The sequence below is a fragment of the Erinaceus europaeus genome, chromosome 4, assembly GCF_950295315.1.
Source record: "Erinaceus europaeus chromosome 4, mEriEur2.1, whole genome shotgun sequence".
In the NCBI taxonomy this organism is placed as follows: Eukaryota; Metazoa; Chordata; class Mammalia; order Eulipotyphla; family Erinaceidae; genus Erinaceus; species Erinaceus europaeus.
This window is the reverse complement of record NC_080165.1, coordinates 142,700,568-142,719,685: the sequence shown is the minus strand read 5'-3', so window position 1 is coordinate 142,719,685 and position 19,118 is coordinate 142,700,568. Positions and strand designations below refer to the sequence as shown.

The 19,118-nt window shown below is 43.1% G+C and overlaps 1 protein-coding gene across 1 annotated transcript in view; it reads left to right on the top strand.

Annotated features, from left to right (window-relative positions):
- The window catches only part of AFG1L (AFG1 like ATPase), a 196,686-nt gene that overhangs the window by 13,744 nt on the left and 163,824 nt on the right, over positions 1–19,118 (top strand). The window contains exon 2 of the mRNA XM_007535470.3: positions 18,485–18,708. Within this exon, the coding sequence (XP_007535532.1) occupies positions 18,485–18,708 (224 nt within the window). The remainder of the gene's footprint in view (positions 1–18,484; positions 18,709–19,118) is intronic.

Below are 19,118 nucleotides of genomic sequence, written 5' to 3'. Positions count from 1 at the left end.
TCTTTCTCTCTCCCTCTCCCTCTCCCTCCTCCCTCCCCCCTCCCCCTCCCCCCCTCCCCCCTCCCCCTCTCCCTCCTCCCTCCTCCCTCTTCGTTCTCCCTCTCCGTCCTCCCTTCTCCCTCCCCCTCCCCTCCCCCTCCCCCTCTCCCTCTCCCTCTCCCTCTCCCTCTCTCTCTACCAGAGCATGGTTCAGTGCTGGCTTATAGTGGTGCATGGGATTGGAGCCTCAGGCCGGAGAGTCTATTTGCACAACCTTTATGCTGTGTACCCTCCACCCCTCTCCTGCTCTCCGTCTCCCCCTCCCCTCTCAGTTTCTCTCTGTAATATCCAGTAAAATAGAAAAAATGGCCTCTAGGAGCAGTGGACTCATCGTACAGGCTCTGAGCCTCAGCAGTAACCCTGGAGGCCAAAAAAGAGAGAGAGAGAGAAGAGAGACACTCAAGCACTGCCCCACCGCTCTTGGAGCCCCTTTGGCACTTGCTTTCAGGCGGTGCCGGGGGACCCAAGCCAGTGCTGCATGGCCACCTTATCGGTGCTCGCCCAGCCGAGCCGGCTTCCCGTCCCACACAGGACCGTACGAGTTTTGGTGCCTGCTTCTGAGACGGATTCACTTAGAGACAGTCATTTACTTCGATTGATTTTTAAATTTAAAAAAAAAAAGATTTATTTGTTTAAAACAGAGAAAGCAGGGAGGGGAAAAAGAATCAGCATCATTCTCACCCATGGGACACGGGATTGAAATCAGGGCCTCCTGCTTGAGAGTCCAGAACTTTATACACTACACCACCTTTCAGGTCAGATATTTCCCTCCTCCTCTCTGTCTCTCTGTCTCTCTCTCTCTGTTTTTAAAAGATCTTGAAAAAGAATATTTAGGGGGCTGGGCGGTTGAGCACTTGGTTAGGCGAACATTGCACTAAATGCAAGGATCCAGGTGGGAGCCCCGGCTCCCCACCAGCAGGGGAACACTTCACAATTGGTGACGCAGGTCTGCAGGTGACTGTCTCCCTCTCTCCCTCTCCTTTTCCCTCAATATCTCTCTATCCTATCAAATACAAATAAAATAGGAAGAAAAAGAATACTTATTGCAATAAGTTGGCTATAGGCTAACAAAAGAAAAAGCAGACTATAAATAGTGCTGCTATGAACACAGGTGTACGTAGATCAATATGGATAGATTTTTATATTAGCGAGTTGATACTGATTTACAAAATTATAAGATAACAGGGATATAATTCCACAGTTCTCACCATCAGAGTTCTGTGTCCCCATCCTCTCCACTGGAATCTGCAGTGGCTATCCCTAGGTCACAGATAATGGGCTGACTATTATATCTGAAACCATCTGTCTATCTATCTATCTATTTGTCCCTTTTTTCCCCATGGTCCCTTCTCTGCTATTTATTTATTTATTATTGGGTAGAGACAGAGACATTGAGAAGAAGGGGGAATAGAGAGGGAAGGAGACAGACAGATATCTGCAGCCCTGACTCACCACTTGTGAAGCTTTCCCGACCCTGCAGGTGGGGACCAGGGGCTTGAACCAGTAACAGTGGAGAGAGGGATTTATTCGAGGTCTAGGCCCATCTCGTCTGTTTGGGAATCTCAGGACTCCCGACTAGGGCCCCAGCTTAAGTGTTTCCTTTTTATAAATAAAAATTAATTTTATAAATAAAAATTTAAAAAAACTTCTCTCCCTCCCTCCCCCCCTTCCGGTGACAGGGCTTCACACATGTATGGTACCAGGCCTACATTTTTCATTGTTTTTATTTCATATGTGTAGAGTGAGATAGAAAGCGTGAGAGAGACAGAGAGAGGAAGAAACAGCAGGGGCATTGTGGCACTGCTCACCTTCCCCGGTTCTTCCCCTGGTCTCATGGTCCTTCCGTGTGGTGCTGGGGGCTGAGCCTGGGGCTCTGCATGTGGTTAGCCATATACCTCACCAGGTGAACTATCTTCCAGGCCTTAAAAGTTCTCTAGTGGTCATTTAGCCTTGATTTTAATATATTTATTACTTGTTTTCCTTAGGTCATTCCTTTTCCTGACTTTTGACTAAGATTTGTTCTATTTTTTTCTCTTAAAGTTTGTTTTTTAGATGCCTGTTTACCCTGCTTTTTTTGTTTTTTAATAAACAATTTACTCAAACCATTAACCTCATCTCTGTGGTAGGTATCTGCAAAAACACCTTTATCAGGGGTCGTGCAGTAGTGCAGCAGGTTAAGTGCAGGTGGCACAAAGCGCAAGGACTGGAGTAAGGATCCCGGTTTGAGCCCCCGGCTCCCCACCTGCAGGGGAGTCGCTTCACAGGCGGTGAAGCAGGGCTGCAGGTGTCTATTTTTAATCTCCATCTCTGTCTTCCCCATCTCTCTCCACTTCTCTCTGTCCTATCCAACAATGACAACATCAATAACAACAACAATAACTACAACAACAATAAAGAACAAGGGCAACAAAAGGAAAAGTAAATAAATAAATGTTAAAAAAACCTTTTATCCACCCACCTCCTGTTGTTTTAGCTTCTCTAAGTTCCTATTTTATTCACTATCTACTGGAGGGAGCTGACATTTTAATCTCCAGAATCCTTTTTCATATCTTTCTTTCACTATCTTGCTTATCTATTTTTTATTTCTTCTTTCCATCAAGCTCATTCTAGAGGTTACTTTACACACACACACACACACACACACACACACACTCTATTAGGTCAGATGATGCATTAGGGGCTGAGCCCAGACCCTCAAACATAAAAGGCTTGTGCTCTATGACTGAGCCAGCTCAGAGATGGTTCCAGAAATCACTTTTTTTTTTTGTCTCCAGGGTTATCCCTGGGGCTCAGTGCCTGCACTACTAATCCACCTGTGGCCATCTTTTTGATTTTTGAACAGGACAGAGAGAAATTGAGAGGAGAGGGGGTGATAAAGAAGGGGAGAGAAAGACACCTGCAGACCTGCTTCACCACTTGTGAAGTGACCCCCCCTGCAGGTGGGGAGCCGGGGGCTTGAACTGGGATCCTTGCATGGATCCTTGCTTTGCACTATGTGCACTTAAGCCGGTGTGCCACCACCTGGCCCTTTGAAATCACTTTTCAAATAGTTATCTTCCCATTTTCTTGACCATATGGCAGTTTTTATTTTATTTTATTTTTTAAAGTTAAACGGGTGGGCGAGATAGCATAATGGTTATGCCAAGAGACTCATATCTGAGGCTCCAAAGTCCCAGCTTCTATCCCCAGCACCACCACAAACCAGAGCTGAGCAGTAGTAGTTTGAAGGAAAAAAAAAAAAACTAAGGGAAAAAAATTAAAAGATGAACATGTAATTTTGGAGTAATAGTACTTCCTTCATAGTTCCATAATACAACTTATAGCTTATGTGAAATTTCTGAAAATTCCATTTAAAAACCTCTCATTTATATATGGGACTGTGTTGTTAAAATTTTCGGACTCTTGCCGGCCGGGTTGGCTTCGCGGGCGGGTAACAGAGACGCAGAGACAACGGCTGGGCAGGGCAGCTGTATTTCTTTATTCAGGAACAACGATTCATAAACTAAGACAAACTAATCACCAAACAGAACTCTGCTGTCTCTTTGCGGCGGCACAAGCACTCTCTCTCTTACTCTGGAAGTCAGGAACTCTGTCTCTCTGGGACTCTCTCTTACTCTGAAACCCTGAAACTCTCAAACTCAGGAACTCCGGAACCCTTCCACCCTGGCACTGTCGAACTCTCGGACTCTCGTACTCAGGAACCCAGGAACTCTCGGACTCAGGAACCCTCTCTCTTACTCTCCAACTCAGGAACTCTCAAACTCAGGAACCCTCTCCCTTACTCTCGAACTCAGAAACTCTCGAACTCATGAACTCAGGAACCCTCCCTCTCAGGAACCCTCTCTCCGGGTTCCTTGGGGCGGGGCCCAGTAGGCCCGCGAAATTAATTGGACTGATCCAATTCTCTTGGTTTGGGGAGGGCTAGAACAAACCAATGTAACGCATACGACAGGACTGTACAAAATTTAAAGAAAATAAACGTAGTGAATATATGTTGTTTTTTTTTCTCATCTTTCCAAAGAAAACAGATCTCTTAGATCTCGTTATTAAGTAGTGTATGAACAGGGTGGATATTAAGGAGTTACTTAGTATGCTAGGTCATGCCTGTAATTACATCAGAATAGCTTTATTCAGATTTTTAGGCAGGATTTTAACTGATTTGTTATCATGAAATTTAAAGCATTGTTTTTTTTCCCCTTTGTAAAGTTATACACATTGGCACACTGAAGATTAACTAGCTTCTAAGGGAAAAGAATCCTAACCAGCAAGCATTTAGTTTTAATTTTCATAATCTTTCTATTTAAATCAAAAGCACCCTTTTACTTATTTATTTTGTTTTTTATTTTTATTTATTTATTCCCTTTTGTTGCCCTTGTTGTTTTTTTATTGTTGTAGTTATTATTGTTGCTGTCGTTGTTGGATAGGACAGAGAGAAATGGAGAGAGGAGGGGAAGACAGAGAGGGGGAGAGAAAGATAGACACCTGCAGACCTGCTTCACCGCCTGTGAAGCGACTCCCCTGCAGGTGGGGAGCCGGGGTTCGAACCGGGATCCTTATGCCGGTCCTTGTGCTTTGCGCCACCTGCGCTTAACCCGCTGCGCTACAGCCCGACTCCCAAAAGCACCCTTTTAAAGCCCCCAAATCAGCCTTTTATAAATAAAGCAAATCCTCTTGTGATGCATTCCTTCATGATGGCTTTTTTTTTTCCAAGAAAGAGTTTAATTAAGATTTGCTTTTCTTCTGTTTTGTACTTTGTTTATTCATCACCGAAACAAACACAAGTCTTCAGTGTCACAGACAAATCTGACTTTTGGGGGTTATTGATGACCATTGCAACTTTCAAAAAAAATGCAGCTGATATTTATCTTTGGTGTATAATTAAAACGTAATAGAACACAACTGGTTGCCTGTGACCTTATCCTGGGTTTTTGTAAATATCGAACATTTTTGGTCAGTGGCCACTGTTTGCATTTCGTTAAAATCAATAATTATACATATAAATGTAAAAATAACTCATGAATAATTGTGAACACACTATCTGAATGGCTGTTTAATAAATATGCATTAAAATCTAATTACAGTAATGAAGTTTACAGCTGAAATTTTAATCCAGCCCTTTAGAAATATTAAACGTGCTTTTCCTGATTGTGCATTTTTTCTCATAGCAGTTGGGTAAACATTTTAAACTGGAAATCGAAATTCCTTATATAGTTTTGATTTCATTTAACTAATGTGTGTGTTCTTTTTGGCAACAGTTTTCTTTCCCTTTGTGAAGAAGGAAAGCTCCATTTATTTCATTAACCATTAGTTTGAAGAATTCTGATTCAGTTCCATCTTAGGCCTGGTGAATATATGGGGTACCAGATGAACAGTAATATGTAGCCTGGGTCCGTGCACATTATCACCATGTGTAAGGACCTGTGTTCCAGACCCCCATTCCCCAGCTCCCAACCTGCAAGGGGGGTGGGGTGGGGTGGGGTGGGGAGGGGCCTTCATGAGCCGTGAAGCAGGTCTGGACGTATCTTTTTCTCCCTCTCTGTCTTCCCTCCCCTCTAAATTTCTCTCTGTCCTGTCAAATAAAAAATCAAAAAAAAAAAAAAAAGCAAGAATGGCCACCAAGAACAGTGGGTTTGTAGTGCAGGCACTGAGCCCCAGCAATAACTCTTTAAACAAAAAAACAAAGTAACAAAATCAACCTGGAAAGACAAGGTTGTGAATTTGATCATTCTATAGTATTGAACCAGTCATTTAAGTTGACATGCCCATGTTCTTACCTATGGAATGGGGTTGATCACCCTGATTTTAGTTTCTTTGCTGGTCTTTACACTAACATAAGTTCTTGGGCAGGGGAAATAGCATAATTATGCAAAAAGATTATCATGTCTTGTTGTTAAAATTCGGCGGCTCTTGCTGGCCCGGCTAGCTTCACGGGCGGGTAACAGAGACGACCAGAGACATACGGCTGGGCAGGGAAGCTGTATTTCTTTATTCAGGAACAATTCATAAACTAAACCAAACTAATCACCAAACAAAACTCTGCTGCCTCTTTGCCCCCGCGGTGGCACAAGCACTCTCTAACTCTGTAACTCTGAAACTCTGGCACCCTGGCGGGGTTCCTTGGGGCGGGGCCCGCGAAACTAACTAGACTGATCCAGTTCTCTTGGCGGGGGAGAACTAGAACAACCCAATGTAAAGCATACAACAATTCCCCCTTTCCTTTTTAACTAAATGACTATAGTATCAAGGGTTTGGGGTGAACAGAAACCTCTATCATACAGGCATTTTTAAAAAAGAAACTGGCACAAACATGGAGAAACATGCAAGCAAGTAACAAGAACCAGTGTGCTGCCAAGGGAAGGCCTGAGGGGGCCATTTTTGCCTCTGTGGGCAAAACTTTATCAGCTTAAAAAAAACATTTCTTGCCTCTGAGGGGCGTACTTGCCTTGACGGGCATTTGCATGGGGGCGGGGAATGGCCTAGAGTCCCAAAGGCAGCTGGCTGCAATTTACTTACTATGAAACAAAACTTTTTATTAGCATATTTCTAATAGAGAAGGAATTTGAGACTTTTACATATCAACAACGTCTTTTAACCTTTTGTTACACCCATTCAAGATGGAGTCATACCCTAGTTGTATGCGGAAAGGAAACCTCAGGCATGAGAATAATTAGCATAGCCATTGTTCGATCTACCATTTCTAATAGAGAAGGTAATGAAGAGTTTTACATATCAACAAGTCTATTTAACCTTTTGTTTAGACCAACTTAGTTAAAATATATTGCTTGTTAACTAATTTTTACCTCAGACTTTAAATGTAAGTTAATTTTATCTTTATGAGAATTATGTTGAAAACCTTTTTCATTTAACTTTGACTAGTAAGAATTTAGCCTTAAAGTTACTGTTTACCAAACTTTAAACATACACATAAACATGGTCATTAATACACAAGGAGAGAAACCTTTGTTACAAAGACATGTCATTTTAAACACGAATTTTAATCTGTACTACCTTAGTTGTTGGGGGGGTGCGTTGTCCAGCGGTGGTCTCTTGGGCAGCTTCACTTCTAGGAATTGCAGGTTGCGATCTCTTTACATTGGGTTGTTCTAGTTCTCCCCCGCCAAGAGAATTGGATCAGTCCAGTTAGTTTCGCAGGCCCGCTTGGCCCCGCCCCTAGGAACCCCGCCAGAGTTCCAGAGTTCCAGAGTTGCAGAGTGCGAGAGTTAGAGAGAGTGCTTGCGCCGCTGCAAAGAGACAGCAGAGTTCTGTTTGGTGATTAGTTTGTCTTAGTTTATGAATTGTTGTTCCTGAATAAAGAAATACAGCTTCCCTGCCCAGCCGTTGTCTCCGCGTCTCTGTTACCCGCTCGTGAAGCTAGCCGGGCCAGCTAGAGCCGCCGAATTTTTAACAACAATGTCTGAGGCTTCAAGGTCTCAGTTTCAATTCTCCACATACCACCATAAGGAGGAGCTGAGCAGCGCTGTGGGGGAAACAAAAAAAGAAAGAAAGGAAGAAAAGTTCTTATGTAAGAAAGCCCTTTGAATGTGATAAGAAGGGCCAGGCAGTGGCACATCTGCTGAGTACACATGTTATCATGCCCAGGGACCTGGGTCCAAGCCCCTAGTCCACACCTGTAGGGGAGAAGCTTCACAAGCTGTCTCTCTTTCTTCCTCTCTGTCTTTGCTTCCCCTCTCAGTTTCTCGCTGTCCTACTGAATAAAATAAATATTTCAAAATACAGTTGGGCTGAGGAGGCAGCATAATGGTTCTCAAAATCTTTCATGCCTGATACACTGAGGCATGTTCAGTTCCCAACCCTAACATGTTCATGTCTCATGTTCAGTTCCCAACCCTAACATAAGCCAGAGCTGATCCGTGCTCCGCCATCTCTCTCTCTCTCCCTCTCATTAAAAATAATATATACATACACATTTATTAATAATATTATTATTACTATTATTATTATTTTGCCTCCAGGGTTACTGCTGGGGCTCAGTGCCTGCACTACAAATCCACTGCTCCTGGAGGCTTCTTTTTTTTTTTTTTTTTTTTTAAGAATTTATTTATTCATGAGAAAGACAGGAGACAGAGAAAGAACCAGACATCATTCTGGTACATGTGCTGCCAGGGATTGAACTCTGGACGTCATGGTTGAGGATCTAATGCTTTATCCACTGTGCCACCTCCCAGACCACTGGAGGCCATTTTTTTCCATTTTGTTGCCAGTGTTGTTGTCGTTATTGTTATTGTTGCCATTGCCGTTGTTGGATAGGACACAGAGAAATGGAGAGAGGAGGGGGAGACAGAGGGTGAGAAAAAGACACCTGCAGACCTGCTTCACCGCCTGTGAAGCAGCCCCCTACAGGTGGGGAGCCGGGGGCTCCAACCGGGATCCTTACGTCGGTCCTTGTGCTTTGCGCCATGTGCACTTAACCCGCTGTGCTACCGCGGGGCCCCCATACACATATATATTATATACAGTGTTTAAGAAGGGAGAAAGTGATAAGAAGTGCTATATGAGCTATGCTAGGAGTAATGAAATATTAATAGCGAAATACTGAAAGAAGTTGCAATGACTCCGTGCAAAACTACTGCAACAACTTAATCATTTAAAAAAAAAGTTTTTTCTTAATTGCCACCAGGGTTATTGCTGGGGTTTGGTGCCTGTGCAATGAATCAGCTGCACCTCCTCCTCCTCCTTTTTTTTTTTTTTTTATTATTAGATAGGACAGAGGAAAAATGAGCGAGGAGAGGGATGGATATAGAAAGGGAGATAAAAGAGTAACACCTGCGAACCTGCTTCACTCCTCAGGACGTTTCCCCTGCAGGTGGCAAGTCGGGATTCTAACCCCGGTCCTTGTGCAGGGTAAAGTGTGTACACTGCTCAGCTCTGGAATTATGTGGTATCCTGGAGCCTCCTCCGTGTGAGTCCTGTGTGCTAACTGGGCCTTTAAAGCTAGTTTAAATTTAGAGAAGACTCACTAATACTAACAATGGCAAAGGCTCTATCTGACCCCAGTGCTTTGAATTACAGAAAATTCTGTTGGAATTTTTCTAAGATGGTCAAAACTGTCTCAGTGGCAACCAGGCAGCTGGCACACCCAGTGGAGGGCACACATTTTCTATGTGCAAGGACCTGGGTTCAGGCCCCTGAGCTCCACCTGCTGGGGAGGTTTCACAAGTGGTGAAGTATTGCTGCAGTTGTCTCTGTCTCTTTCTTTCTCTCCCCCCACCCACTTCTCTCTCCGTTTCTCGCTGTCTCTATCAAAAAGAAAGAAGGAAGAAAAGTTTTCTTCATGTGAATTCATTGTGCAAGCACAGAGCTTGAGCGATAATTGGGGTACTGAAAGAAAGAGTAGAGAATGAAAGACTCTTAAAAATTAAGAAAATGAGGAGTTGGGCGCTAGCGCAGCACGTGGCTTGAAGCGCAAGGACCCGCGGAAGGATCCCGGTTCGAGCTCGCGGCTCCCCACCTGCAGGGGAGTCGCTTCACAAGCAGTGAAGCAAGTCTGCAGGTGTCTGTCTTTCTCTCTCCCCCTCTCTGTCTTCCCCATCTCCGTTTCTCTCTGTCCTGTCCAATAACAACGACATCAACCACCACAATAATAACTACAGCAATAAAACAAAAAGGGCAACAAAAGGGAATAAATTAAAAAAATTAAGATAATGGGGGCGAGGAAAAATAAAAATTTAAGAAAATGGAAGTAAGAGAAGGAAGGAAAGAAAGAAAAGAAGGAAAGAGGGAGTCTGGCGGTAGCGCAGTGGGTTAAGGCACGTGTGGCGCAAAGCACAAGGACCAGCGTTAAGGATCCGTTCGAGCTCCCCACCTGCAGGGGGTCACTTCACAGGCGGTGAAGCAGGTCTGCAGGTGTCTTATCTTTCTCTCCCCCTCTCTGTCTTCCTCTCCTCTCTCCAATTCTCTCTGTCCTATCTAACAATGACGACATCAATAACAACAACAACCACAATGACAATAATAACTACAACAAAACAAGGGCAGCAAAAGGGGATAATAAATAAATAAATATTTATAAAAAAAAAAAAGACCCGGTTCGAGCCCCCAGCTCCCCACCTGTAAGGGGAGTTGCTTCACAAGCAGTGAAGCAGGTCTGCAGTTGTCCATCTTTCCTTATTTTATTTTTTATTTTTTCCCTTTTGTTGCCCTTGTTGTTTATCATTGTTGTTGTTATTGCCGTTGTTGTTGGATAGGGCAGAGAGAAATCAAGAGAGGAGGGAAAGACAGAGAGGGGAAGAGAGAAAGACACCTGTAGACCTGCTTCACCGCCTGTGAAGCAAACTCCCTGCAGGTGGGGAGCCGATGGCTCGAACCTGGATCCTGATGCTGGTCTGTGCGCTTTCTGCCATGTGCACTTAACCTGCTGCGCCACCACCCGGCTCCCACATTTCTCAGTTTTCCACATAACATTCTAATGCCCCACCTAACTCCTCCTCTGCCATCATGTTCCAGGACATGAACACTCTCTCTCACCCCATAGTCCTTCACTTTGGTGCAACACACCAACTCCAGTCCAAGTTCTGCTTTGTGTTTTCCCTTCTGTTTTTATTTTTCAACTTCTGTCTTGATTGGAATCATACCATATTCATCTTTCTCTTTCTGGCTTATGTCACTTAACATGATTCATTCAAGCTCCATCAAGATGATGTAAAGATAGTGAATTCACTGTTTTTAATAGCTGAGTGGCATTTAATTGTGTATATAGACCACAACTTACTCAGCCACTCATCTGTTGTTGGACATCTGGGCTGCTTCCAGGTTTTGGCTCTTATAAATTGTGCTGCCAAGAACATATGTGTACACAGATCTTTTTGGATGGATGTGTTGGGTTCCTTAGGATATATCCCCAGGAGAGGGATTGCATGCAGGTCATAGGGAAGGTCCACTTCTAGCTTTCTGAGAGATCTCCAGACTGCTCTACACAGGTGTTGGATAGGAGTCATTCTTGACCTCTCTCTTTCCTACATCTTACATGTCCCATCTCCAAATACTACTGATTTTACCTTTCAAATTCTTTTAAAAAATTATTTATTTATTTTTATTGGGGGGATTAATGGTTAATAATCAACAATAAAATACAGTGACAAAATACAGTAGTTTGTACATGAATAACATTTCTCAGTTTTCCACATAATAATTCAACCCCCTCTAGGTCCTCTGCCATCATGTTCCAGAACCTGCACCCTCCCCTTCCCACCCCAGAATCCTTTACTTTGGTGCAATACACCAAACCCAGTCCAAGTTCTGCTTTGTGTTTTCTTGTTTTTCAACTTTTTAAAAAAATTTATTATTGACAATTTAATAATCATTGCAAGATTGTGGGATAAGAAGGGTACAGTTCATACAGTTCCCATCACTGACCTCTCAATTATTAATTTTGTTTCTTGAATTGCCTTCATAATGAGTTTTCTAAAAAAATTTTCAGACCTTTGTCTGATCTTCTGTAGGTCCTAACATGACTGTATCTTGAATACTTTTAAACTTTTACCTACAGTGTGGTTTCTGTTGTTAAGCCACCAGGTGACTCTTGAGGTTACAGGTTGTATTTCCTTGTTTATATGCTATGGTGGCAGAGAGGGAGGAGAAATTCTGTCATGGGTCATTGGGCTGGTTTCATACCTGTGCTGTCAATCTAGGGTCTTGCAGCCATGTTTCCAGAATCTGGGAAGTAGCAGCATGGGAGAATCGCTTTCTCCTGAGTGCACTGAAAGAACAACTGGGATTTGTTTTCCTAGGCAGCTTCCAGGGCCTGAGTAGACCACACAGCTTTAGTTCTTGGCCAGCTTTTTTTTTTTCTTAAAGACTGGTGAGTCCTTGTGGGCAACTGAATATTTTGATGCCCTTGAGTTCACAGGGTAAGTACCCAGAAATTCTGTACTTGCTTGCTGCTCCATGACCATGCTTCTGGAATTTGGGAGCTTAGCTTTCACTTGTCTGTAGTATTATTATTTTTTTAATACATTTTTTTTTTTTGCCTCCAGGGTTATTGCTGGGGCTCAGTGCCTGCACTATGAAGCCACTGCTCCTGGAAGCTATTTTTCCCCTTTTGTTGCCCTTGTTGTTTATCATTGCTGTTGTTATTATTATTGTTGTTACTGCTGTCATTGTTGTTGGATAGGACAGAGAAATGGAGAGAGGACGGGAAGACAGAGAGATGGAGAGAAAGACAGACACCTGCAGACCTGCTTCACCACATGTGAAGCGATCCCCCTGCAGGTGGGGAGCTGGGCGCTCAAACTGGGAACTTCACACCAGTCCTTGTGCTTTGTGCCACATGTGCTTAACCCACTGTGCTACCACCTGGCCCCCTCAAATACATTTTTGACACCAGGGTTATCACTGGGGCTCATTGTCTGTACAAAGAAGCCATCACTCTTGGCCATTCGTTTAGTTTCATTTCATTTCATTTCTTTTTTTCTTTCTCCTCCTCCTCCTTTTCTTTTAACAGACAGAGAGAAATTGAGACAGAAGAGGGGCGTAGAGAGGGATAGACTGAGCTAAGGAAGGACTCCTGTAGCACTGCTTCCCCTCTCATGAAACTTCCCCAGTACAAGTAGGGACCACAGTTTGAATCTGGGTCCTTGAGCATGGTAATGTGTGCTTTCTGAGTGCTGCACCACTCCACCTCTTTGCTTGTTTTAATGAGGATGACATCCTGGTGGTTTAGGCTGACTTTGGTTCAGATCCTCACTTGACCATTTACTTGTTGTTGCTATGTTTCATATTGGTTTGTTCCCCTTCCCCCCAGCTCTGAGAGAATTGGTTTGGCCCTTGCTAGTTTCGCGCCCCATTTTCTCCCTGCCCCCTATGCTAAGGACGTCCAGAGTTCCAGGAACACCCGCTGAAGGAGAATGATAGGGAAGCACATGGTGTGGTGATTTGCCTTTTCGTGAATAAAGATTAAACTGCAGCTTCTCAGCCCAGCCGTGTGTCCCCGAGTCTGTCTCTGTCTACTGCCGCGAAGCTAGCCCAGCCGAACTTTAACAACAACTTGTATTTTCTAGCCCTTCAAAGTATTTTTCCTGGGAAATAGCTCACCATAACAGGACCTGTGTTTAAGCCCTGCTGTCACATAAGGAGAACCATAGATATTACAGGGGAAGGGTGTAGCTCCACAGACGGTGGTGTCGTGCTGTGGTGTCTCTCAGAAAAAATATTTTAGGAGGAAGTAGTGAGATAAAGTATAAAATGGAGCTTTTTTTTTTTTTCTCTTCCCTCTAGGGTTATGTCTGGGGCTCAGTGCCAGCACTACGAATCCACTGCACCTGGCAGTCACTTTTTCCTTTTTTCTTTTTTCTATTTTATTTGATAGGACAGAGATAAATTGAGAGGGGAGGGGATAGATAGTGAGGGAGAGAAAGATAAGCACCTGCAGGCCTGCTTCATCACTTGTGAAGCATCCCTGCTGCAGGTAGGGGCTCGAACTCGGGTTCTAGCTTAGGGCCATCCTCTATGTGCGCTTAACCAGTTGCGCCAGTGCCTGGCTCCCTAAAATGGAAGTTTTGCAAAGAATAGCACAGAATCTCGGGCCTCGCGTGACTTCCATCTATGCTAGTAGATTAGTGCGTAGCTCTTCAGAATGGCATTTTCCCACTGTCCATTTGGAGCACAATAAGACAAATTAATACAAATCAAAATAATATGGCAGCAGCAGCATCCCATAATTTGTGTACACTGGTGTAGTCACAGTCTTCATTCAATGCAGCTTTTGAGAAGTCTTTTGTGTTTCAATTTATACAGCTGCTATCCAGGCCTAAGCTGGCCAATCTTTCAGCCTTGAGTGTCTTCCTGATTGATTCTCGTTCTCGCTCTCTCTTTAGAGGCTTCATTTGCTTTATAGAGATTTATTTATTAATGAGAGAGAAAGAGAGAACCAGAATATCACGGGGTTAGTCAATGCCAAGGATCTTATACTTGAGAGTATCCACATATTTCCCAGGCAAGTGCGATTTTGGCTATAACTGACGGTCCTCCATGACACGTCATAGCCATTCAGACTCCATAGTTTACATGAGGGCTTATTTCTGTGGTAGCTCATTCTGCCAGTGTAGAGGCTGTAAAATGATACATTTCGAGTAGCACACATAGTAGTGCCACTACTCTGAACACCTCTGTGCGTGGCCTGCACATTTCTCATTTCCTCTCCACCCTCTTTGTCTACTGTCAATCTTCTGACTCTCCATAGTTCTGCTTTTCCCAGAATGCTACAGATTTAGAATATATCATCTACACTCCATGGATTTTCGGCTCTCCCACTTAGTAATATTTGCTTCAGTTTTATCTGCATCATGATTCATCTCTTCTTAGTGCTAAATTACATTCTGTTATCTGGAATATTATTTTGTCTATCCATTTGTCCATTTCTTAATTTTGGCAGTCAGGAAATGTCGTTGATTACATGTGTGTAGATTTTTGAGTGGATTTAAGATTACGAATCTTTCAAGTAAATACCTTGGAGCAGAGACCAGGTAGTAGCACATCCTGTTGAGTGCACATGTTACCATGTGCAAGGACCTGGGTTCAAGTCCCCAGTCCCCACCTGCAAGGCAAGCTTCACAAGCGGTGGAACAGGGTTGTGGGTATCTCTGTCTCTCTTCCTCTCTATTCCCTCTTCTCTCTCTGTTTCTCAGTCTCTGTATACCAAATTCAGTCCACATTCTACTTTGTATTTTTCCTTTCTGTTCTTGTTTCTTTAGTTCTTCCTACAAGTGAGATCATCCTGTATTCATCCTTCTCTTTTTTGCTTAGGTTATTTTTTTTTTAAATTTTTTTTTAAATATTTATTTTATTTATTCCCTTTTGTTGCCCTTGTTGTTTTATTGTTGTAGTTATTATTGTTGTCGTCATTGTTGGATAGGACAGAGAGAAATGGAGAGAGGAGGGGAAGACAGAGAGGAGGAGAGAAAGATAGACACCTGCAGACCTGCTTCACCGCCTGTGAAGCGACTCCCCTGCAGGTGGGGAGCCGGGGTTCGAACCGGGGTCCTTCTGCCGGTCCTTGTGCTTTGCGCCACCTGCGCTTAACCTGCTGCGCTACAGCCCGACTCCCTTGCTTAGGTTACTTAACCTGATTCCTTCAAGCTCTGTTCAGGATGAGGTGAAGGAGCTGACTTCAGTACTCTTAACAGCTGAGTCTATTTTACTCTGTAGATACACCACAGTTTCTTGGTCACTCATCTGTCATTGAAAACACCTAAGTTGCTTCCAAGTTTGTGTTTCTGTGAACTTAGGTGTACATAGATGTCTGGATGCATGTTTTTTTTCCTTTGGATATGTTCCTAGAAGAGGAATTTCTGGGTAGATACATGGTGAGAGACAGGGAGAGAAATAGTGATGGAGAGAGGAGAGATACCATAGCATGACCACACAGCTTGTGAAGCTTCCCCATGCAAATGCTCCCATGTGGTAGCAAGGAGTTTGAACCCAAGTCTTGTCTGTGGCCAGGTGTGTACTCTACCAGGTAAGCCACCTTCTGGTTCGAGGAAATAATGTTTTATAAAGCCATTGCTGTCACAGAGGTCTCGTTTCACATCTGTCTAAAGGTGTCAGCATGTCTCACCTACCCACAAAATGCTGTCCTCAGTGCTGGGCCCTGAATCCCTTCTACTCCCTTCACTCCTCCCCACTTTTTTGTTATTTTTTTTTGAAGGATTAGTCCTTTCTTTACTGAAAATTTATAAATGCATAGAGCAATCCCCTAACAAGGGATTTATACTGAATTATTTTTATTTTAATTCTTGTTTTGTTTTTACCAGTGCATTGCACAGCTCTGGTTTATGGTGGTGCTGGAGATTGAACTTGGGACCTCAGAGCCTCTGGCACAAGAGAGCCTGTTTGCATAATCATGCAATCTCTTGCACCCTTATATTCAGTTCCTAACTGGATTTTCATTTCTTTCATTTATTTTTTATGACTGATATGACCATAGGAGGTTAAATTTTTTTGATTCGGTTTAAGAACTGTGGGAAAAATCAACATATTTTTATTTTTTGCATTTAAAATCCCTACAGTTGTTTCCATTGAAAAACATGGCAGCAGGGTTATGTTTGCAGCTTATGGGTTGGGGTTTTCTGTAGTTAAAATGAGGCAATTATCAATATATTATATAAAATATGTTTTATTTATTTATTTATTCCCTGTTGTTTTTTATTGTTGTGGTTATTATTGTTATTGATGTCGTCATTGTTGGATAGGACAGAGAAGTTGAGAGAGAAGGGGAAGACAAAGAGGGGCAGAGAAAGATAGACACCTGCAGACCTGCTTCACCACTTGTGAAGCGACTCCCCTGCAGTTGGGGAGCCGGGGGCTCGAACTGGGCTCCTTACACTGGTCCTTGTGCTTTGCACCACCTGTGCTTAACCCAGTGTGCTACTGCCCAACTCCCTAGAATATGTTTTAAATGATTACTTTTATAAAAGTGATATTTATACTAACTGCTGAAATTTATATATATATATATACATATATACATATATATGTATATATATATACATATATATATACACTTGTGTATGTTGTTAGACTGGTTGGATGCCGGTACTTATGCAGGGTGACTCTCAGCAAGGAAGGTAAGCTAACCAGTTCTCTCTCGCTAGTTCAAGGGACTGAGCAAAATAGGCAAGAGACACTGGGGAGAATTGGAACACTCTCATTTATTGGCAGGTGCACATAGGTTTAAATAGAGAACCAAACAAAGAACATTTTTCAAATATGTCAGAAATTACAGGTTTCTTAAAGGTCAGCTTGCCCCTATGGTAGGGGGCTGGTATGACAGGAATTGATGCAGATACATAAAGGTCAAGACAGTTATTCTCCATGATGCAAACAGGTTAATTATCTAAAGGCATTTGAGAGAGGCATAGGGGTTAAACCACAGCAGAGTGAGATAGAAAGAAGATAAACAACACATGATGTAAATCATCATTCCAAAGGCTATAAGGAAATAGCGTTTTGGGGGGCTTTACTGACTGGTGTCAGGGAGGTGTTTGATGGAGTATGTTCTCTTTAGTGATCAAAAGTGAGGTGGTTATGTGAACTCTGGGTGACTATGTGAACTTTGAATCAACCTTAAGGCAGGCAGCCATGTGGCCTCTAGTTAGTGGGGAGGAGCAGTGAGATCTCTGTGGGCTTGAGAGTCTGATAAGGGAAAACTGAGTCTGAGAGACTGTTTTCCCCTTTGTTCATCTCTGTGAGAGAGGCTAACAAGGGGGTGTCTTTCCCAGACCTCCATCCAGGGATGGGGGAGTTTTACCTAAGCTCTACCAAGCTTACACATAGCCCCACAGTTGGAAGTTTTTATTATTAATTTAAAGTTTTTAAAATTTATTTATTGGGGATTAATGTTTTACAGTAAATACAATAGTTTGTACATGCGTAACATTTCTCATTTTTCCACGTAACAATACAACCCCCACTAGGTCCTCTTCATCCTTTTCCAGGACCTGTACTCTCTCCACCCACCAACCCCAGAGTCTTTGACTTTGGCGCAATACGCCAACCCCAGTCCAAGTTCTGCTGAGTGTTTTCTCTTCTCATCTTGTTTTTCAACTTCTGCCTGAGAGTGAGATCATCCCATATTCATCCTTCTGTTTCTGACTTATCTCACTTCACATGATTCCTTCAAGCTACGTCCAAGACGGGCTGAAAATGGTGAAATCAACATTTTTACTCTGAAAATGTTCAATAGTTCTAGTTTATTTATCTCTTCATTTAGCTCCCTCATTTCTTTTTTTTTTTTTTAAATGTTTTATTTATTTATTATTGGATAGAGACAGCCAGAAATTATGAGGATGGGGGAAATATAGAGGGAGAGAGAGACACCTACTGCCCTGTTCCACCACTTGTGGAAGCTTTCCCTCTGCAGGTGGGGACCAGGGGCTTGAACCCCCTCATTTCTTTATTTATTATTAATTTATTTGACAGAGACAGAAATCGAGAAGAAGGGGAGTGATAGGGAGAGAGCGAGAGAGAGAGAGTGACACCTGAAGCACTGCTCCACCACTTGTGAACCTTATCCCCAACAGCAGTTGGGGACCAGGGGCTTGAACCCATGTCCTCATGCACTGTAATGTGTGCGATTAACCAGGTGCACCACTACCTGGCCCCTGACTGAAAGTTTTTTCTTTTTCTTTACCTTCTCTTTTTCTTTTTTTCGTTCATTCTTTCTCTCTCTCGTTCTTTCTTTCTTCTCCCTTTCTTTTTTTCTCTTTTTTAAGATTTGTTTATTTGTTAATGGGAGTGGGGGGAAGAGGCAGAAAGAGAACCATGACATGAACTTAGGACCTCATGCTTACAAGTTGGGCCATCTTTTTTGCTATACCATCTTCCAGGCCACAGAACTTGTTAACTTTGTAATGTTATCACTGAGAAGCAATTGTGGAACACTTGAAATATGTTCATTTAAGAAATAGTCTCTGTCTCTTTTTGTTCATAGCATATACAGTACAAGCATCTGAGAGTATGTCCCCAACTGCGGCTCCAGATGCCTATTCAAAAGCCCTGGCTGTGTGCCATGGACCCCTGGACCACTACAACTTTCTGATCAAAGCTCAGGAGCTAAAGGATGATGAGCATCAAAGAAGAGTCATACAGTGTTTGCAGAAACTACACGAGGACCTTAAAGGATACAGCATAGAGGCAGAAAGCCTTTTATCAAAGGTGAGCTTTGTATAACATTAAAGACTGAACAGTTAAGAGTGTGAATATTTGGGAGTCGGGCGGTAGCGCAGTGGGTTAAGCACACGTGGTGCAAAGCGCAAGGACTGGCATAAGGATCCCAGTTGGAGTCCCCTGCTCCCCACCTGCAGGGGAGTTGCTTCACCTGCCGTGAAGCAGGTCTGCAGGTGTCTATCTTTCTCTCCCCCTCTCTGTCTTCCCCTCCTCTCTCCATTTCTCTCTGTCCTATCGAACAACGACGACATCAGTAACAACAATAATAACTACAACGACAAGGGCAACAAAAGGGGGAAAAAAAAGAGTGTAAGTATTTTACAAAGGGAATGAACCTGGAGCTATGTGGTGGTGCATCTGGGAGAGTGCACACATTACCCTGTTCAAGGGCCCAGGTT